Source organism: Bubalus kerabau, chromosome 4 (assembly GCF_029407905.1).
Source record: "Bubalus kerabau isolate K-KA32 ecotype Philippines breed swamp buffalo chromosome 4, PCC_UOA_SB_1v2, whole genome shotgun sequence".
In the NCBI taxonomy this organism is placed as follows: Eukaryota; Metazoa; Chordata; class Mammalia; order Artiodactyla; family Bovidae; genus Bubalus; species Bubalus kerabau.
This window is the reverse complement of record NC_073627.1, coordinates 25,459,183-25,481,965: the sequence shown is the minus strand read 5'-3', so window position 1 is coordinate 25,481,965 and position 22,783 is coordinate 25,459,183. Positions and strand designations below refer to the sequence as shown.

At 40.9% G+C, this 22,783-nt stretch overlaps 1 protein-coding gene across 1 annotated transcript; it reads right to left on the bottom strand.

Annotated features, from left to right (window-relative positions):
* Positions 1-170: 170 nt before the first annotated feature.
* On the bottom strand, positions 171-22,782 carry KPNB1 (karyopherin subunit beta 1). Its single transcript, XM_055576051.1, has 22 exons — positions 22,457-22,782; positions 22,295-22,353; positions 20,048-20,230; positions 17,584-17,784; positions 16,383-16,535; positions 14,697-14,756; positions 14,050-14,139; positions 13,589-13,699; positions 12,495-12,596; positions 10,778-11,002; positions 9,735-9,926; positions 8,842-8,972; positions 8,146-8,293; positions 7,746-7,817; positions 6,409-6,553; positions 5,061-5,143; positions 4,469-4,576; positions 3,959-4,102; positions 3,742-3,847; positions 2,974-3,088; positions 2,315-2,476; positions 171-1,379 (listed from the first exon to the last, which is right to left on the bottom strand). Coding segments are annotated over exons 1-22 (2,631 nt in total). The 5' UTR covers positions 22,497-22,782; the 3' UTR covers positions 171-1,378.
* Between the last annotated feature and the right edge of the window lies 1 nt (position 22,783).

The window sequence follows — 22,783 nt, the reverse complement described above, 5'->3', positions numbered from 1 at the left end:
TATAACCTTTTCAAGTGCCATTTTCATCACAAGAGTTCTAATGTATATATGTGTGTGTGTGTATATACACACACACACATATGTATTCTTTTGATCACTTGGTTTTGATGTGCAGCAAGAGACCAATACCTCATTATAATCAATCAAATAAATGAGAACAGAAGGCCAAGCAGTTTCCAAATGGTTATTTTATCAGATTGTTTATAAACATTAAATTTATCCTTGTTTGCAATCCAAAATAGTTACCTGAAGTTTGCTGTTTGTATGTGTTTTGTTTTTAGTATATGTTTTCTAAACTCTTTGGCACAATTTTCTGGGGGCGTTCAGACTACCACAATACACGTCAGGAGGGAACTTTTCTTTTGTGCTGCCAATTCTGAGTATTTAAATTTTGGTTTGTTTGGGTTGTGGCTTTCTTTTGAAGTCTGCATTCTTTATTTGTAACAATGTATTTTTATTTTTTCTATATCCTCTAACTCCAGAGTTTGTTTTTTCTCCCCCCACCCCCCCCCCCACTTCTACATTCACAGTTGAACCATATTATTAGGAAAGGCGCCTTGATGAAAAGATCAGGATGGGAGCTCTGACCATTCGTCAGTGTTTTCCCTAAAATTAAAAAAAAAGAAAAAGAAAGAAAAAAACCCAAAAAACAAAACCTAAAGAGCGTCTTTCCTTTTTTTTTCTTCTCTTACATCTCTTGTGCTGCATCAGTAGACCGAACTTCAGTTAGTTTTATGAAATGCAACATCTAACCCCTTTTTTTTTTCTGGGAAAAGGAAACTGCAATGACTTGAAGTTGAGAATGTGGATACCGCCTCATTCACACACACTCATTCTCAGACTGTAAAGAATCCCTCACCCTCCTTTTAGCCGGCACGCATACAGTACCAGTACCATGTGGCCAAGGTACACCAAAGGTGGGCTTGAGACTCAGGCTCCATCTTTCTCATCAGTAGCAAAGGCCAGGCTGCCTTTTACAACAAAGCACCACAGCTGAACCCAGTCCCTCCTCCTCTCCCAAACTAGTCATTCCACTCGGCACCGGCCAAAAGACAGAAAAGCTAGTTCTAGCCTCTCCTGGGAAGAGAGCTTCCTTTTTTATAAGCAAGTAAATCCACTGTTTTTCTCTTTTCCAAGATGGCCGACGTTATGGTTTTCTAGGAAGTCAGTGCTTACTTAGCTCACTAACAGCACTGCTGTTGGTGGCTGCAGCTGCTGCTGTGGCAGGATTTTCAATATGGTGTGTTTTCAAGCCTCACTCACTCATTCTCTCATTTCCCAAACATTCAGCATCCGTGCACACTCCTCACTTCCGGGTTTTTCAAAAGATTGGAGATTTCCAGTGGGGGTCTCAGGTTATCATCCCAATGGTAACAGATCTAAAAACAGATGGAAAAAAGGTCAATTTTTGAGACTGCATATAGCCAATAGAGCCAAACATCTCACTGATTCCTACAATTAAGTGCTCAAAGACCTGAAGCGAATGTCAACTTTTCAAGGACTGATTATATTTTTATTAGTTCTCTATATGCCATCTATCTGCTTTCATTAGCACTTACAAAGGGTGGGAAACTATAAAGATAAAACTCAAAATGGCCAATTTTACTGAGATATGTGTGTGTCTGCTAAGTCACTTCAGTCGTGTCTGACTCTGCGACCCCATGGACTGTAGCCCACCAGGCTACTCTGTCCATGGAATTCTCCAGGCAAGAACACTGGAGTGGGTTGCCATGCCCTCCTCCAGGGGGTCTTCCCAACTTATGGATCGAACCCATATCCTTAATGTCTCCTGCATTGGCAGGTGGGTTCTTTACCACTAGTGCCACCTGGGAAGCCCTGAGATCTGTGATGTAAGATAACTGAGTATCTGAGGGAAAAACAAAGCTATATTTCAATGCAGAGGTCAGACAACTCCAACTTTGGATATCTTTTGTAAAAGAAAGCCATGTCTAAAAGCACTTCAATAAAGAAAGAAAAGAACGTGAGGAAAGAAATAGCAGAAAAAAAAAGATTTACTGGAAAAGGCCATTATCGATGACTTTATTAAGGTTCCAAAATGATTTGGGGACTTCACTGAATTCTAGTCATATAAATTCTGTCCTTTATCACCAAATACTTGGCTCAAAGAAAGATGGGCTGCCTGACCCTTCCACTAGTACAAGGCTGAGGAACAAAGTCCTGGCTCAGAAGCACTTATATGGGAAATAGTACAAAACAAAACACCAAAAGATAGTCCTTGTCAGGAAAATCTAAAGAAAATGTACCTCCTCCCCAAGAAAGCACAAGAAAGAGGGCAGTGGAAACAAGCTCTTACCAAGCTTGGTTCTTCAGTTTCCTCAGTTCTTTTGTTGCCCATGTAGCAAGGGTTTTCGCTTTGTTAGTCTTCGATCTCCGTCCTTCAGTTAACAGTTCATGGATCATTGGCCTAGCTTCTACTAATTTCAGTACATCCTTCCCAAATGCTGTACACAAGTCCCTGTGCAAAATAAACACACCTAAAAATGAGCTCTTGGCCCGACAACAAGATCATGTTTAGAACCATCCAAAACTAGCTATAGGTTTCTTGGTATTTACCTACTTTTTAAAGCCAGAAGAAATTTTCAACATAAGTAAGTCTAATACCTGCCCTCAACAGATTACAAAAATGAGATGTAAAAAAAAAAAAATAGCATGACCTTACCCAAGGTCCACAGCTAATTCATGGTAAAATCAGAACTAGACTCCAAGTCTTTGAACTCCTCAAAATCAATGTTCTGTCTTCTAATGATGCCTCAGAAACCCTCAGTAGAGGAGGCCAGAGGTAATTTGTTGACCAACATCAGAATATGAGATGGACATAGATCTGATGTTGCTTCTATACTTCTTTGAGAGCTCACTTCTTAGAGTTTGGTGGGAGAAATTATTCTTTTTAACATGTCTTCTCATTTTCTGTGAGAAGTTCTATTCAGCTTTCAGAAGCAGGGTATAACCTACCCTATCAGTCCAGCAGCACAAGCTACTACTCCGTCTGTATGATCCTCATCTCCAGCAATGTGGTCAATGAAAGACAGAATAAATTCTACTCGGGGCTGTACCAGCATCACATCCGCTATAAAAGAAAGAGAAAGTCTAATGAGGTTGCCCTCCACCTGGCAGGCATACACCCTGTTTCAAAATTCCCAAATACCCTACCCCCATCATGGAGGCTTTGGTCCAGAGAACTAGTCGTACACAGTTACACCAAACTATTTTTCCTCATTCTTCAAGTCAACAGATGAGGTAGATACTCCTTAACAAACACAAGTATGTATATATATATGTAGAAGGACAAATGGAATCTTTCCTTTAAGCCTATGATATCAGAAGTGTGAAATACAATATTTCCCCACTCAATAACAAAAAACATCAGGTGACAGAGGAAATCTAATCCCCCAATCCTTCAATTCAGATGACTGGATGGGGGGAGGGGCAGCGTAGCTCAAGAACTCCCACTTGGGGTTGGTATACATGCACCAGCATCAACAGCCTTGCTGGATTCCATCCCTTGCAATGATCAAGTTGTTCAACAACGCAGCTGAGGAAGCGGTGGTCAGAACTAAAAGTCTATAACCTCCCCCAAAGCTACTCTCTTCATTAGAGCACTGTTCCTCCTCCCCTTCTTTTAAGCAGTAAGTGCTAGTTTACAAGTAAGCCATGCAATGAACACACAGTCCATCTGGCTAAGTGCACACTAGACTAAGTCAACTGGAATGTATACTCAACGGTGTACGTTCTCCTGGTCTCCCTTCAATCCCTGGACAATTCCGGTATAGGCTTCCAAGCAGCCTTCCCGTAGCTCATTCAGATAATCCACCATGTCATAGTCTGACTGCAAGAGAAAAAGAACAGAATCACTGTATTTGATGGCCTTTGGTTGTACATTTGTCAAAAGTCCCGCTCCTCCAATCAGGGCTGGACTTAGAGATACCTTTAAGCTTACCTTGTCCACTTGGGCCTGGGAGGCCTGCTGAAGAGTATTCAAAACAACCTCTAGGTATTTTTTAAACTCTCCACCAATAGCAAGGGCAATATCACCAAACACTGACAGAATCTGTGGCTTCACAGACCTGTGGACATTTTCATTCTGACAAGGAGGAAAAAAAAACAGTTCTGTCCAAAGACTCAAAGAGCTTTTTTTTTAACAATAAGCAACTAATATATTGGGTATAGACCTGTAAGTGACATACACAAAAATCAGCAGTGGTCATCTCTAGATAGAGGGAGAGATTATAATATTTACTTTTCCTTTGCACCTAACAGGTTCCCACCTGCGCCTCTCAGGTTTCATACATTGAGCATGCATTCCTTTATTCCCTTAGGTTAAAATCATCTTGTGAAAATGAACAATTCCCTTCATAAGCCCACAGCCAACATTCTGGAACATACAAACTCTCTGTCACAGATCTTGATGTTTAATCATCTTTCTAAAATTGTGTGTATAGACACTCACCCCCAAGTTCTCCAGTAAGAGCTGCATCACCTCATCACAGAAAGGTAAGATGTTGGATTGCAGGGCACGGCATAAGTCTCCCACTAAGCCCACAGCCGCCAAACAAACCTGCAAAGAATCAAGTCGATCATCTCTGGAACAGAAAAGGCTGCCTGCAGGGGTAAGGCATGATTTTTACCTAGTTACTGATCCTTTACCACATGAACCTCGAGTCAAAGAAGGAAAGACCCTTCTTCCCTGAGCTTAGTTCATTTTAACAACCAATATGGCAGAAAGAGAACTAGGGTTATTTAAACTACCATTAAGAAAGGACAAAAAAGACAATATTCACCAGAGATGGTGGTGGCAGAGACAGGTGGTTTATTGAAAACAAAACCTTTCTGAGGGTGCTAGTCTGGTATGCCTAATATCCAGTTTCTTACTGACTACTTTTAGTTCAGACACTTATGGCAACAAAGTAGCTCAACCCTGATACATGGGGTGATACATGGGGAAGCGCCACCTGGGTTACAGGATCCAGATTTCTGTACTGTAATGCCTACCAGGTATAAATGAAGACATAAACATATTATTTTTGAAAAGCACAGCTTACCTGGTACTCAGCGTAATTTTTCAATCCAATGCCCAAGAAGGGTTTAAAGGCCTCCATGTACTTTAGGAATTCACCACCCAACACTGTAAAAAAAACCCAATCTATTAGCACCACAGGATCACAGAAGTGAGCAAAAATAACCATCTGAGCGCTCCCAAAATGTACGCACTCCAGTCAAAAGGCTGGGTAAAATGCAAGTTAAATAGCAATTTTATCAAAAAGACATTATTGCTATCTTGGACAAGCCAAATTCATTACTGCTGGAGATAATGCCAAATCTCCAGAGTGGGATTTCACTCTGGTTGGAACTACCAAGTGGTATGGCTCTGAAGGAATGTCAAGGTTAATTATGAATTGGCTGAGCTAGTGATACTGACTTCCACTTCTTCATCTGATTGTAACATGAACTCTTTGGAAGCCAGTTTGTTTTTTTGGTCTCACCATGTGGCTTGTGGGATTTCAGTTCCCTGACCAAGGATTGAACATGGGCCACGGCAGTGAAAGCACCAAATCCTAACCACTAGGCCACGAGGGGTTCCCAGAAGCCAGCTTAATAAAACAGGATCTTTAAGCAATTCTATCAAGGACTTACGTAACAAGCCAGTCAAGAAAAGCTGTCTGGGTTTCATATTCAATTCAGCTACTCTGGGAACCAAAATTAACTTCTGCACCCTGCCAGGGTGGTCACAAGGGGCCAGACGGACTGGACATAGGCTCCTTATGCTAGAAATGAGTCTGCCTTAATAATACACCTTATAGACCACCACTGAAGATGCATTCCTGATTTCTAAAGTCAGATATGGTTTCCCCAAAGCAATTCTGAATAGTTAAGATACGTAACAATCAGAAAATCAATTAATTCCTAGAACTCAGTGTTTCACTCCATTCCATACTAGGCACCATATTGTCTCAACCTAGATCCAAAGCATTAAAACCCAAACCAGAAAGTACCAAGTGCCAGAAAAGAAAACATAAACCTTTGCTTCCTCCATCCTTTACAGGCATCAAGGCTCAATAAAGCAAGTTAAGTTTCAGGGGGAAAAGGAACCCAAGGAACATGAGGTAGATAACAGTTCCCTCTACCCACCAAAGAGCTGCCAGCCTGACTTGCAAATTGGCTCCCATTCACTTCAGGGAGAGTGGCAAGGCAGTTATACACAAATTTATACTTATGTTCGATCCAACTCTGAACTGACTCGATATATATGTTCGATCCAACTCTGAACTGACTCGATACCACGTAAGTGAAAAGACAGGACTATGCTTTTTGCAGTCAAAAATTCTTCATGGCTACTGAAACTCTCTTGCATTCTAAAGAAATTTTCTTGCCTGATTGCGGCTCACTGACCTTCCACCAATGTGCTAACTGCCATTAGGGCATCCTCTTGCACTCCCCCAGACCCAGCTGTGCTTTGGAACATCCTTAACAGGGAGGCCATGACCACATCAGAGATCTGCAAAGCATCTTGATGTTGCACCTTCCGGAGAACATTCTGTAAAATGAATAAAAGTTCAGAATCTGTTGATTCCAAACCCTCCAAACAGCACACCATACTGTGTCTTTTTTTTTTTTTTAAATCAGTAAAGTCTCTAGAACTTTTTTGGGGAGAAAAGCTTTTTCTGCTCAGAAGTTTTGAAAGTGCAAATCAACCGCAAGAAAACATACATGCAAATAACTCATCTATTTCCCAATTCAGAACAAACACAGAGGATCTTCCATCACATGTGATAAATCTGCCTCCATATTTAGCTGTATTGAAATGGCAGTTAAATTATTTCAGCTTTGAAGGACATGTCATATGCAAATTGCTACTCATAAAACAATAAAGCAACCCTTTCTATGGCCTAACCCATTGTGGTCAAGATTGTGGTCAAGAAAGTCTTGATAAAGGCAATCTGACTTTTCCCAATTCAACATTCCTCAAACCTCCCTCCTTACCCTTTGTTTCAACTAATGTCACTGGATCAGGAAAGACCTGTTAACAGTCATGTTTTAAAAAATTAAGTCTGACGTAAGGAGACTTAAGAAGGGAGTCATAGGTAAGATGATCTAGTTAGCATCACTCAATTCTATAACCTAGTACCTGCTCTAAGCACTAGACAAGTTCCAAGGTTTCCCTATTCTTAGGTAAAAAAGGGAGTAACTCTTCAGCCATGCCATCACACTAGTCATGATCAAGGAGTAACATTTTCCCAGTCTCTCCTCAGAAAAAAAAGTCTACTGTGATTATCAGTAAATTATACATTTATAATCTGTATATTACAATTATAAATAAAGTTTCCAATAGCGGTTGCTTCAAAAGATGATGGCAGAAACACAAGGCTCAGTGAACCATAGCTGGGAACCAAATCTGACCAGGCTACTTGAACAACCTGATGAAAACCAAAAACGAAAGGCTGTTAATACAAAATAGCTTCATGTTTGGGAGGACCATTACAAATGGGAGGAGTTTCCTTTCCTACATTGTACAAAAGGTAAATTGCATTGCATTGTACAAAAGGCAAATTTTATGGACAGACAAGAAAGGAAAATGGGAAACTCTCCTAATCGGATGAATGTCTTTTGAGAAGCGCTTCTGACCATCACCACCCACATCATCTTCAGAGTTCTGTGTGTGCGTGAACTTGTCATCCTGAGACACGGTGCTTTCCCTGGTGCTATTAAGTGATAAGGCACCATCATACCTGAAGAGTTGCGCAGAGTAAAGACTGAAGGTCATTGAACTGGATCCTATCCGATGTGCTCTGGATATGTGACTACAAAGAAAAGAAGATCGTGTTCTGAATAAACACCTTCTAAAAGGCTCTAAACGCCCTCCCAAAAATGCTTCCATTTTTGATGGATAAATAATCTCTACCAGTGCTAATGAAAGTAAATAAAAAACTTATGTATATATATGGTGTAACACATATATGAATAAACTGTAGCAAGCAATGCAATTGGAAGTTGCAACATTTTTTGTATGAGCCTTATGTCTTTCTAAGAACGTATATACTTAAACACCGAAAACAAGAGAACAGTCTTGAAAATAGAGCTATGTGTAAAGAACCACACCCTTCCCATCAGGAAGGTGTTCAGTCTCACCTCCATCTGGAGCACCTGTTGCAGTCGTTCCATGATGACCAGAGTAGTTTTCTGAACCGCAGGGTAACAATCCTTGGCACTGTTTTTCACAATTTCCATTAGCGATTCATATGCAGAACTCCTCAGGTTGTTCTGGTGTCCGTCAGGTCTGTAAGGAACACAGCAAAAAAAAACCTCAAAGTCTTAACTGAGAAAGGACAGACAGTCATTCTTATATAGACATTATCTCACTGAAAATAACCCCAAAACCAATATGGCTGCAGACCTGATCTGAATTTGGCAAACAATACAGCCTGGAACCAAAATTTCAATCTCTGAGCCAATGATTATGTTCAATATGGTTTCCAGACCTGATAATTAGAATGGCCCTTTTAGAAAGGGGCTAAAATTATATGAAAAATAGTAAAAAATGTTGAAGAACCCATGTGGACGATAGAGTAGTTTGCACAAAAAGCTATGAAAAAGATATCTTGGGAATTCCCTGGTGGACCAGTGGTTAGGACTCCACGCTCTCACTGCCAAGGGCTCAGGTTCAATCCCTGGTTGGGGAACTAACATCCCATAAGCCAGGTAGTGAAGCACCAGGATTCTTTTCATTTCTCCTATTGCAATGTTTCTATATTAGACAGCCCCCAAAAAGAGTGTTAAAGGAGTTGGATGCAAAAACACCACTCATTTCTGTATAGTATCAGTTACCTGTCTGTGGTCTCTAAGAGCTTCTGAACTATGAGTTCAAAAGAAGAAGATAAGCAATAGGTAGCTGGTTCTTCCTGATCATCAGCTACATCTGCAGCTTCATAAGCAGCTTCAGCCAGACTGGAGAAAGCCTTAAACCCAGACAGAGTAAATATTAATTAGTCCCGAAAAGAACCCCATTCCAGGATCACCTCATTTTCCCTTAATACCCTGGGCAGTGTTCCTTTTCAACTGATTTAAGAATAAATCAATGGCAGTGAATCTTTAATTCTTCCTGTCAAGGTCATCTCAAGACAACATCTATAGGTATCCTTAAAATTAAATAAATGTATCTATATTTAATTTCTCCTGCCCACAGGAGAAACATTCTCTAAACAGTACAGTATTCTCACCTACCATGAATGCCTGCCACTTCATTTCTTCTCTTCCACTCACAGGAAGCCTTTCAACCCCACTCCTTCCTTATTTGAACTTCCTCCCCCAAATCCCAAAGTTCCCTAGCGAACTATACTCAGCCTATACTGACTCAGCACTTGGGCCGCCTACCTTCCTTCCCTCATGCCCCCTTCTCAGCAATGGTACTTTTCATAGCCAGCAACTCTCTACCTTAAAATTTCTTGTCCCCAAGCCACTGAAGAAAAGAAAGAAAACCAAGTCCAGAGAGTTTTCCCACTGGGTTAGCGTGACTGTTCTAAACCAGCCACCATGAGTCAACAGCTCCCTCTGGGTCATGCAGCTTACATCTCCCCCACATTTTAATTGATGAAATTAGGAAGGAGATGCTATTCAAAAGAGCCTTCTAGTGAGGTAGATCCATTTCTCTCCCACACCTCCTACTTCCTTGCCAATGGCTTAGTCAAGCTCCTTATCTCAACAGGAAGAAAATGCCTCACCCAGCACACATTTGAAGCCACTCTGGGTTCAGCACTGAGGCCCTCAATCAGACACTGCAGCAGGGGAGTCAAGTAGACATCATTGATGGCGGCTTCAGGGAGCAGTTCACAGATTCTGCCCACTGTCCATGCAGTTGTATCTCGAACAACCACACTGGGGTCTTTCATTAATTCTATTAAGGTGGGCATAGCCTGTAAACATAACAGTTATTGGCAAAGCAAAACAAAGATTGAAATTCATGCTGACCAACACCTCAGAAGAGGAAATACTGATGGTTGGGTTTTAACTCAAAGTTATCAAAACAGTTTTGTCATTTTGTAAGATATGCTCGTCAAATATTCAACAATATAACAAAAACTGGAAACATGAGAAAGTCCCTCTCTCTTCATCAAATCTCAGTACAGTTTTATTAAGACTTTGGTATGAATACGTTCTGCCATCTTTACTGAATTATTCAGGCAGAGATCCCAGGATGCAGCTGAAATGGCATTTAGCTATTCCTGAAAGGTTGCGTTCTATATACTAAACAACTAAAATGCACTCTTATGTCACTTGCTGTAGCAAAATAAATAACAAAACTTTCATTAAGATTTTTCATTACATGTCATTTTGTCCTGAGGACTGAATACTCACATCATCAAAAACCATGGAAAATTATTTGTGTTATAATATTTAGTGAAGAAAAAAGAAACCAACAAAAAACAAGTTGTAAAAGTATTCATACAGTTAAGACCTCCATTCTAGTACGCACACATAGAAAAAAACCTTCAAGGATAAATACAAGGCATTAATAATGTTATCCTTGGGCAAGAGGATTAAAGGTAACCTTTTTGGGGGCCTTTTCTCCATTTTTCAAGTCATATGGTTTTTATAATAAAAGTTAAGTAAGAAATACATTTTATGCCTCACTGACAGCAAATAGCTATCTAGAAGTGACCTTTGTGGAAGACTATTTACAGCTTTGTTCTTAAAGACAAATCTTCAAGTAAAAGGTTAAACAATAAACATCCCATTTTCCACCCCTACACTTCCTCAGCTTCACCTGTATAACCAGTGGTTTGAGTTGATTGGGCTCCGGGCCTTCCAAGATGCAGCCAAAAGCCATCACTGCTGCATCCCGGTACCGCCAGTCAGGGTTCTTGATGTGTTCTTTGATGAAGGGAAGGACATGTGGGACAATGTCATCTTCACAGCAGGTGGCCAGAAGCATGAGGCACACCCCTGCGGCTTTGCAGGGGTTCCAGTCGTCATCGTCGTCATTTTCATCCTGGTGAAAGAATGTGGCGGTAGTTCAGTTCTTGATCAAAGAAGCTCATCAACTCAAAAGGTCCTCTGATTACAGTACTCCCAATTATCATTACAGCTTAAGCTTTGGGGAAGTAAATAAAATAGAAAACCTTCCTATCTTTATCTCCTCCACAAAAACTCATCAACACAACCTCTGTTAAACAAGATGCAGAGGGAAGGTATTTCTCATGACTATACAACAAGACGAACAAACTCCCACTACATGGAATACAGATGCAATTTCAAATACATCGAGTAAAAGGCAGAACAGAAGAAAGCTAAATGACTAGTAATGTAAAGCTCAAAATCAGTCAAAACCTATGGAGATAAAGGTGAGGGAAGAGGAAGAAGGCATTGGTAGGCAGAGCCTGCTGGTATGCCAGTAATTGTTATATTTCAAAAATTAAAAAAAGATTACATTTGGATCTCCCTTGAAACTGGAAATCAAGGTGTTTTTTATTGTGGCCATTCACACCAGAGTAATTTAAGACAATTATACTTATCCAGTTTCAGAAAATTACATACCTAAAGAATGGTTTGTTCCCAAATGAGAAGCACAGCAAAAATATACAAAAGCAAAAATACTAAGATCAAAAGATAAAAAAAAAAAATAGCAACTGTAAAACTGAAAGATGAGATGAAAATTTAAGGGCACACCCTGTCCATTTCAAAGGAATATATCTCTACTTATCTTTTGAGACTGCTATATTAAAAGTCATGAAATTCCCTAAAAATAAATTATATTCCTGTATACACAGAAATTTTGCAGTGCTCAGTTACAGCATTATTTCCTCAGAGCATTGCCAGCTCTTTGGTACAGTTCACATGTACCAGAACAGGTGAAGTGACAGAATCTTTCTAAACACTATACCAAAACAAAAGGAACACCATAAAGCCAAAAAGGAACACCAGAAACTAAGAACACTTCTTAGAAGGTAACTTCTCAGGGCTTCCCTGGTGGCCCAGTGGTTAAAAACCTACCTTGTAATGCAGGGGACACCCTTCAATCCCTGGTCTGGGGAGATCCCACGGGCTGTGGGGCAACCTAGCCCATGCACTACAACAAGGGCGGCACCCTAGAGCCCATGCTCCGCAACAAGGGAAGGCACTGCAGTGAGAAGTCAGCTCACCAAAACTAGAGAGTAGCCGCACTCTCCACAACTATAGAAAGCCTGCGCGCAGCAACAAAGACCCAGCAGAGCCAAAAATAAATAGTTTTTTAAAAAACAGATAATTTCTCTATTTACTCATTAAACCCACATTCTTCATGAAGTCTTGTTACTTTTATCTGGTCACAAACTACTCAGAGCCTAAAGGACCTTAGAGATCCAGTTCAGCATTTTGAAGTCATGGATAACAGAACATCAAGTTGTTTCAGAATTGTGGAGTTCCTTCACGCCAACTGTTCCACAGCAAACCAACCACTACCACGGCTTCACAGTTCACTTGACTAGATTTGGAGGGTAACTCACCTGTTTAGTTAGTGTCTGTGTGAGGATTGGAACCAGGTACTGTAGTGCTCCCTTGGCATAAAATTTGCTGGTGTGCTCAGGGGGCCGTCCTTGTTCTGCTGCCTGAAGAGAAACATAAAGCAAATTCGGATGGCAGCAAACAAACGATGAAGGTGTACCATATAAAGGCACACAGCGAGAGCTGCCCACGGGTCTGCACAGAGACACAGGGACATGGAGACTGCCCTGGTGGTCCAGTGGTTAAGGCTCCACGCTTCCACTGTAGGTGGCATGGGCTCCACCCCTGGTTAGGGAAGATCCTGCATGCCTTGAGGTGCGCTCCATCCCCCGCCAAGACATGTGAGTATATGGTAACACACAGCGTGAGTGGTCTTTGGAGGCACTCATTTTGTCTAGCTACTTCAGTGAGATTCTTTTAGGCCATACATAGAATGGACTTTAAAGGATCAAAGCAATCTTAAGAATTACATTCTTTTCGGATTCATTTCGATATCTGGCAAAACTAATACAATATTGTAAAGTTTAAAAATAAAATAAATAAATAAATAAATTCCAAAAAAAAAAAAAAAAAAGAATTACATTCTTTTTTCACTAATTGACCTTTGGATAAAGAGATGTACTAAGCTCCCATAAGGAGGCCAAAAGTAAGACGGTGCTTTCTGAAGGACATAAAGACAATTAACGTTGGAAACAAAGCCGGAATTTTAATTTGCAAGTGCAGAACTAACCCCTTTCTCCATATCTAATTTCTTCACCAGAGTTGGTAAGCTATCAATTATACATCCCATCCTTGCATTAGGACTTCCGAAAGAAAATAATTCAGCATCAGATAGCATCTGGTTAAAATATGACTGCCTGCTGCCCCCTTGTGTTCACAGGACTAATATTTACAACAAATCCCAACTGGTAAAAATAGATGCCTCATGGCTTTGGCTAGTGAAAAAAAACAAACCCAAAATCTCTACAAATGGAGATACCTTCTAACCCCAGTCAGAATAAAGCTCTCCCAGAGGAGAAAAGTAACATCCACAAAAAAGGTAAGTCCCAAAACCCAGTCAGAATAACAGCTCCCACCACATCAACCCTCAGCTCACCTCTGAAGCTTCAATGGCCAAATCCATTTCCTCATCGCAGACGTTGGACCAGAATTCTATCCCTTGTAGGGCCACCTCATCAATGTCACTTTTCATTGCTTCAATTGTGATCTTAAGAGAGAAAACAAGATACCCCAGGTTCCAAATAAGTGCTGGTTCAAGTTCGACCCCTCCTACAACCACAGATATTCAAGTTTCAAAAATGTAGATTTATGAAAGCTAGGTCTGAAATGAAAGGCAGGAAGAAGAAACAGAGTTTTAAAATACACTCTTTTTATGAGTACAAAGTTAGCACAAGTTTTCTTGGCACACTGCTGATGAACTCAAATCTAATACTCAAGGAATTTCCTTGATTTCACAACATTAAATAAAAAAATTACAGAACCGACAGAACAGTATCTAAGAATAAGGGGCTTTTGCAATTAGCTATATGGTCAACTGCATAAAACAGAAGTACTTACTGCAAAAAGAGCAGGACCCATATATGTCTCCATGTACTGATAATATAAGGACATTATCTTCACCAGATTCTGTAAGGCAGCCACTCGTACCTGTGCAAACATCAGATTAAACCGTTTACTTCTTAGTTTAATAACAATGCAATCTGACAAAGGTAAATGAGTAACTGCTTCACTTAAGTGGGTCAATAATCTATAGGGTCAACTGAGGCATATTTGGGTAATATTTTCCTCTCCTTTTTTACTTTAAAGGTGTCTGTGAAACCCTTGGCAGGACTACTCACTATTGCCCTCAGACTGGATGTTACTTCCACCTGCTTCAAGGGTCAAGGTTTAGGTTCCTGAAGTAGAAAAGCTGTTTCAAAGGCTATAACAGAAAACGGGCCCTTGAACCCTACAGCAATTAAGTAGCAAGGCTGATCACAAACTATTTCTCCCTTAAATCTTTTTAAAGAGGGTGGCAACTTCCATCATGTTAGCTTTCCAAAGACTATTCTTCCCTCTTCTCCAACATATTGAATAAAAATTCTTTTATTAATAAAAGTATTAGTCAAATGCTATTTCTGAAGTCACCAGATTCCAATATTTCAAACTACTATGCTAGAGTGAGCATTTCCTAGCAAAGATAAAAGACATGACCTCACACTTACCCTCGTATCTGGACACTGTGTGGCTTCACAGACTACCTGCATAATAAAGTGCCTTTCGGACTGTAGAAGAACAAAAATAAAGAGAATTAGAAGTTTGCAGGTTTTCCTGGACACAGCAATGGGACTATGAGGACTCCAGTGTTTGTCCTGGTGTCTACTATTTGACCTGCCCTCTAAGGAGGTCCCTAATCGTTTAATCCCTCAAATGATCTTCACTAAAACAAGACTTGAAGAAGGAAGCAGATAGGAAAATGTAGGTCACAGGATTTAAATAAAGATGGTTAAAACAAAAAAAAAATCATGCATCAGGAAAACTCCTTTCCTTGCATTTAAAAGAGAATTCTTAATTTAAACAAACCCAGATCAAATATGGTAAAATATAGAAGACTAATGAATTTTGTTTGCTACCATCCTCTTTTGATATCTACAAGGAAAAACCCAGTTTTCCAAGCAATTAGAACTGCAGTTTGCTTTGGTTTCTTAGACATCCCAACTCTGTCCAATCTAAGGCCCCCCCAAAAAACCAGAAAGCCCAACTAGAGTTAAGAAATATACACAATACTTTCAGACCATATCATCCAGCAATTCCACTTCTGGATAATATATCCAAAAGAACAGAAAACAACTTCTTAAAGACATATTTGAATACCCATATACATAGCAGCACTATTCACAATAGCCAGAAGGCAGAAGGAAGCAAACCAAATGCCCATCAACAAACAAATACAATGGAATATTATTCAGTTTTAAAAAGGATATTCTGACACATGCTGTAACAGGAATGAGCCCAAGACATAACGCTAAATGAAATGAGCCAGTCACAAAGACAAATCAAATCCTGTATGACTCTGCTAATATAAATTATCTACAGTAAACAGACTCATAGGAACAGAAAAGTAGAAAAGTTGGTTGCCTGTGACTGGGAAGGGGAAAACAGGGAATTAACAATTGTTTCAGTTTTGAAAGATGAAAAAAGTTCTGGAGATTGGCTGCAAAACAACGTGCACACACTTAACACTACTGAGCTATACATTTAAAAACGGTTAAGATGGTAAACTTTATTTTATTGTACATTTTAACACAACTAAAAATAAATAATAGAGGGAAATCAGTTCAAGTTCAGTCGCTCAGTCGTGTCTGACTCTTTGTGACCCCAAGAATCGCAGCACGCCAGGCTTCCCTGTCCATCACCAACTCCCGGAGTTTACTCAAACTCATGTCCATTGAGTCGGTGATGCCATCCAGCCATCTCATTCTCTGTCGTCCCCTTCTCCTCCTGCCCCCAATCCCTCCCAGCATCAGTCTTTTCCAATGAGTCAACTCTTCAAAATAGAATTTATATATTAATTTCCAAAAGCACCTTCCTATGGAAGTACGAAACAGCCTAATTTCCATAATTAAAGAAAAAAAAAACAACCCCAAGCATACTCACACTTTGGACTACAAAAGGGAAAACCTAAGCCTAGAAACATTTTAGATCACATTATTCCCAAAAGCCAAAGAGAAATGGCAAACACCTACTCCATGGCCATCTTTCACAAAACACAAATTTTAACTAGACTGGAAATAAATACTTCTAAACAAGATAGTACTTTCTGAATCATAACCTTAAAACAACACAAAACTTTCATTTAATTCCCCTGCCTCATCCTCTGAACCTATACTTTTTAATCAAAAGACACTTACCTCTTTGTCAAAGTTTGCTTTGGTGAACTCCAGTGAGTTCAGGAGTGCATTAGTAGCTGCTAGCTTCACATTATTACTAGGCTCTTCTTTCCTCATCCCCTGGATTATGGCAGTCAGAATCTCATTGGATTTATCCTGTAGCTGCTCTGGGTCCTGAAACAAGCAGAAGTGCAGTGAATATAATAATTGAGCTCATGACTAATCAGCAGTCCTTCTATTCAAGAGAGTATCATGAGACTTTCTCTGATCTTTCCCCAAACATTTCCATTTAAGGACAAACTACCTACAAAATATCCCAGGGTCTGATAGTCCAAACTCGAATTGGAACAAGTTAAACTCATCAACTTCATCTCCTGACTTCTTAGCATAATGACTCTGGGCACGAGGCAACGCTGGCTCCCCCCGCCCACCGTTCTGTGCACATGGAGATGGCAGTGTGGTGTTTCTTCCAGGCCATCTGTACCAACTGAAATAAAGCTTCAGAACATCTGAGGACCAAGGATCAACACCTGGGCACATCTACGGAGTCAGGTGCTGTGGACTGCTTTGCTTCATCAGATCTGTATATCAAAACTGATACCAATGGAGAAGGAAATGGCAACCCACTTCAGTATTCCTGCCTGGAGAATCCTATGGACAGAGGAGCCTGGCAGGCTACAGCCCATGGGATTACAAGAGTCGGACACGACTTAGCATCTAAACCAAATAAAATCTGAAGAAATAGAAAAAAAAAAACAAAAACCTGATACCAGGAGTGGTAATCTCAGCAGCAAGAGTCCTAGAAGTGCTGCATTTAACATTCTGTGTCATGGCTCCAGTGGTTAAACCAACCACAGCAAAAGTTAGCAAACTGTTTCTGTAAAATAGTCATCGAGAAAGTAACACAGCATTCCTGCTATATTGAGGATGTTCAGAAAGGGATTAGGTCAAGGAGAGGAAGCAGATTCTATGCCTCTCCAAACAGGGATTTTCATCTTGAGTTTGTGACCCTTAAAAGTCTCTTTCCTTTAGGGCATGATTAGCAATATGAGGATAAATTAACTATCCAAATATAGAAGTCTAACAAATAAAGCAGCCCTACTTTCAAAACACAGTGCAGTAGCTTGTTTTTTTTTTTCCATGATGATAAAGAATAATTCTAATACCATGCATGTTACAACTAGAGGGAATCAGCAGTACATAAGTTAGATACAGTACTTACTATATCTTGGCAAATGTAACCAATAGCTTCCAATGTTGACTCTTTCATGTGCTCTGTGCTGTTGGGGTTTGTGACATTGGCCACCAGCTGAGGAATGAGTTCTGGCCACTGGTTCACTGGGATCTCTGCACAAGCAATACCAGCCACACACTGCGAGGCAGAACTAGGCCGGTACGTTTCTGTGCCCAAAGTCTGCAAAACCTGTGTGGGGGCACACACACACAAAGACAGAAGATATCAATTCCTAATACTATTTGAACACATTGTGCCTACCAGCACACATCTTACATCAGTCTCTGAATTATCTTTAATACAGCGAAGCAGGAAAAGGCATACATAGCATAAGCCAACTATTGGGAATAAAGCTGGCCTCAATACCAAGAGCAGCATAATCAGCATTGCCCCAGAGCCTAGAAATGAAACCAATCACCCCCTATTTCCAAATAGAATCTCCAAAGCCAGAGACCTCACCTCAATTTTCAACACAAGGTAAGAAAGTAGCAAAGGCACAAGTATAGACAAAGAATGAAGCCACAATGACCCAGAGTTAATCATTACCATGATCAGCTAATTCAGTCAATGAACTCACTAAGACTCACCAGTCCACTCAAAAAGGCAAACAGTTAACTGTTCCTGGCATGAACACAGGACAAAGAGTAGCTGCCAGACATTCAGGCCAGCTCTGCTGACTGGGTCAGGTCACTTAGTATCCTGCTTTGTAGCTAATAATAATGAACTCCCTCCTATCTTTCCCCCTTATATGGTATATCATCAGCTCAGTAACAGTCTGACTGATTGTAAATGAAGGTTTTGCTCTCTAGGCCTACCAGAGCTAGACTGGACTTTAACAAAATCTGTGTGTCAAAGACATGGGTAGGGAGCAGGGATGAGATGAACTGTCCAAAAGGGCAGGGGGTGAACAGGTATTAATCCAAGTCAGACTAAGAAATCATAAGGTACCTTCATGTTGTATTGCACCAGCTCCTAGTACATATGGAATGCATACTGAATCCCAGTCTCTGTGTTTATCTTCTCTCCTTTAAGTTGCTTCCAGAAGACCATTAATTAATATTACCTCAGGTGCTTTAAAAACTAAATGTCTAACTCTTGAGTACTAAAAGTTATTTAACCAAGGGTGACCCTAATGGTAATACTCAATTATCAGAAATAAGAGGAGTAAGAAATTAGCTCTCAACTCTGTCCAAGACCCAGATTTCAAAAAAAGAAATAACCACCAGCACTGAGAGTATTACCAGATGTGCTATGAAAAGGAAAAAAAGCCCTAAATAACTGCTATTACCTTTCATGCACAAAAGCTCAATAATGCTGATAGAAATTCTTACTCAAAATTTAAAAAAAAATTCTGGGGTTAAGATTGATGTGCCCCACCCCCAATTACAATTCTGATCATGTCTTCTCCCATTTACTACTGTGAAATTTGAGGAAAATGAGAAATTGAATAGTAAATATCAAGATTTCCAGTCATTAATGGGATAAACTTCATTGATATCAAATTACTGAGAAGAAGATTAAAATGTTATTATATAAGCAAACTCAAGTAGATAGAAATAGCTCTACATATTCCAAAGAAGATTCAAAATAAGTTGGCTTTTGTAACCCAGTTTTTTGTCATCAGTTCCTCCATGCAAGACTAGAGAAAGAGGTACATAATTAGAAACAAGTTACTGCTGCAAAGGGCACTAATTTACCTAATGCTGACACCCAGAACCAGGAAACAGAAAATACGATATGCAGAACCATGACCAGCACAAGTACAGACGCAGGAATACTCTCAATGGCTTCCCATCAAATAGCAGGGCCCATCTGACTGCACAGATTCTTGACTTACTACTCTTTGCACCTTATTCATGTAAGACAGGCCACTAAAGATCTAATTTTTAAAAAGCATATATATATACATATATTCTGATACTCTGCTGTGGCAAGAATTATGGATTTCTAATTCAACAAAAAACTCAAAAGAACCCCATAATGCACAGACAGCAACAAGGGACATTCAATTTTACTTTTAAAAAAACAAAAACAAAAAACCCATCTGCTAACTCTTTTAAACACTGACAAAAAGCCAGATACTTCTAAAAGTTTCTCATAATTTGCTAAATAGATAACAACAAGATTAAAGTCATAATCTTATTTCATAAACTCTTTGGGCTTGAAAGGCCCAAGAGATCATTTAATTCCCCTCCTGACCACACAGTGCCATGCCTAACCCACTAAACACTGAGAATTATCTACAGTAGATGTTCAAGAAAAGCTCCATGCTAGTTAACTAAGGAAGAATCACTTGGAAAAAGACTGTATGAGAAAAACTTAAATACAACTTTCATCTTCAAATTTAAGTCCCCCAATCAATTATTACACTGTCAGCCCTATCCCAAATAGATGACAAAAGAACCCACATTCCCTAGGCTAATATGACCAAAGGGAGATGAAAGTTACTTACATAATTCTTAACTTCCCGTCGAGCATTAGCATCAATAGCTAGCCACCTCTGCTGATATTGTGCCTTAATATCTGGATCTTTAGATGTCAAAGAGTTCTTGATTTGTAGACCAGCTGCAACTCTGGCAACTTGACTGTTTCCTGGATTTGCCAGCACTCTGGACAGTTCCACAAGGAAAGTGGGCTGTTAAGAGATGTGAATAAAATACCTCTTAGGAATTTCACCAATTGAGAATAGCACCAAAAAAACTGGGGAAAACCTAAAAATTTTAGGACATAACATAATGTCTCAGAAAAATGCCAAAATATTTACTTCAAGATTCCTAAAAAAACATTACTTGGTACATAAGGAAGTCATCCATCTTCTCACACAGACTCAGCATTTAACAAGGAGATACAGCTTAGTGCCCAAATCTTCACATTAGATCCCCCAGAATTAAAACAAGTTTGACAAACTGGTAGTCAGAGGATTCTTCTACATGCCTAGAATAGTATCTGGTACCTCAGTAAATTATACTTATTAACTTAATATGTTATGATAGGGTAGAAAGTAAAGTTGTTTAATTTAGATTTTAAAAAACCTTAGTCCAAAAAGAATGATATTCAAGGGTAGCTTTTGATCCCATGAAAGCATGCATAAGAGAGGGAAGTACATCTAAATCTAAAACAGACTTAGGAGGCTAATCTTTAGTTTTAAGTGCTTCAGCAAGAGGATAACAATGTAAAACATATATATAAGGAAAAAGCAATAACAAGTATTTAAAAATAGGGGGCAACTGAAAGGATAAAAATGTCAAGGAAAATGACTTTATGGTTACCACACTAAAGGTTCCTATTCATTTTGGTCTTGAGTTGTTTAAACACAGTGGATTTTTAAATCCACTCAACCTTTTGTACTGCAGAGGTCCCCAAAACTACTCCTTTGGTTTAAGTATCTTAATACACATTACTCTTCCCCACAAAAAGCTTTCTCCAATGGAAAAGTTAACAGGAAAACCCAAAAGCAGACAGTTTCTTACCACTAGCAAGTTCCTTAATCACAGTGGAAGATAATTCTTAAAACTTTCATTAATTAAAGAATGTTAGGAACATTGGGAACAAGACAAAATAAATGTTAGAAATAAGAAAAGGCTTCTTGCAAATTTAGCAAAACCAGAAAACAGAAATATATATACCAAAGGTTTCATACTAGTGGATAAAAATCTTTTCTATGGAAAGTTAAGGATAAAAAGATGAGCAACAAAAACTAGCATACAGAAGGGGGGGGGGGGACCCACAAAACACAAAAAAGCCTAGCTTGTATAAAATATAAATACTCCTTGTCACTGTTTTTGCTTGTGTTATTTTGCATAGATAACACAAAAGAACACATCTGGTTACAGTGTTCTTTACCTCAAACCATGTCTAGTATCACTGAGCCTTTTCTCTGCTCCCCATCCCCCCAGCAGGAGGGAATACACTGGCACACAGGCTGTTTCAACCAATTCATCTAACAATTCTTATAGAGAGGTCCAGTCTCTAGTGGGCTTAACATTCATTTTTCCCTGTACCCCTTAAATTCGAAAATATGATAAACGAGGAACTTTCCTCTGTGATTTCCTCTGGAAACAGGCCCGATCTCAAGGATGGGCCTCAGCCTGTTATCTGGGTGCAGATTTAGTCTCTACTGATTGAAGGGAAGGGGGGACCTGGGAGAGGAATAACCAGTCAAGAGAGGGAGAAACATTGCCGGAATGGGTTAAGAGGCATTCAGGTGCAGGCCTGGCCATGAACATAGATTAAGGGAGACTGGAAAGGTGGAGCTCTGCAAGTACGTAGAAAATCATAGGGGCCAAGGGACAGGAAGGAGAAGCCGGTCCTGATCCGAACAGGGCGGGCAGCGGGGCTCGGAGCTTCCACATGGCCCCTAGGCCCGGCTCCCCCACCCCCACCCTTGCTGAACACGCAGCGCGGCGCAACCTAACTTCCCCTCCCTCCCTCTTTCTCCCTCCTGCCGCACCGCCGCCCTCAGGCCGCGCGCCGATTGGGCGGCAGTCACCCCGGCGCGCCGCGCCATTGGCTAGATGCCGGGGCCCGGGGCGGGACACACCCACCGGCTTCCCGATGGCGGGGTTAGGTTGGACCGGGGGGGGGGAGGGGGACGGGATGGGGCGGGGTGGGTTCCCGAGGCCTGGGCCTCCGGGAGGGCGGGAAGGCCCGCACGCAGGGGATGGGGAGACGGGATGGGGCACGGTGGGGTGGCACGCACCAGGTTCTCCACGGCCGCACGCTCCAGGAACTTCTGCGCCGCTTCCAGTTCCAGCCGATCTGGGGGGAAGGAAAGTGGGAAAAGGGCCAGGGTCAGAGGGGCCAGGGTTTCCCCTCCCCCCACCCAATCACCTCAGCCCGACCCCCGGCCCCCGCGTCCTACCAGGAGACACGGTCTTCTCGAGGATGGTGATCAGCTCCATGGCGAAGGTGGTGGCGGCGGCGACTCCTCCTAAGACGACGGCCCGGCCTCTCGGGCGGCGGCTCTTAACTGGGGATGGGGGTTGGGGGTCGGGTGGGAAGGGAGGGTGGGGTGGGGGGCGGGGGTCACCACAAGCCCATTCACCGGCTCCCTCTTGGTAGTCGCTCCAGCTCCCCTTCCTTCCTCCTTTCCTTCCTCCCTCTTCCTAATTTGCTGCTGGCGGCGGCGGCAGCTGCTCCTCTGACGGCGGGGGAGGGACCCCGGGGGCAGCTCAGAGCGCCGCTGGTG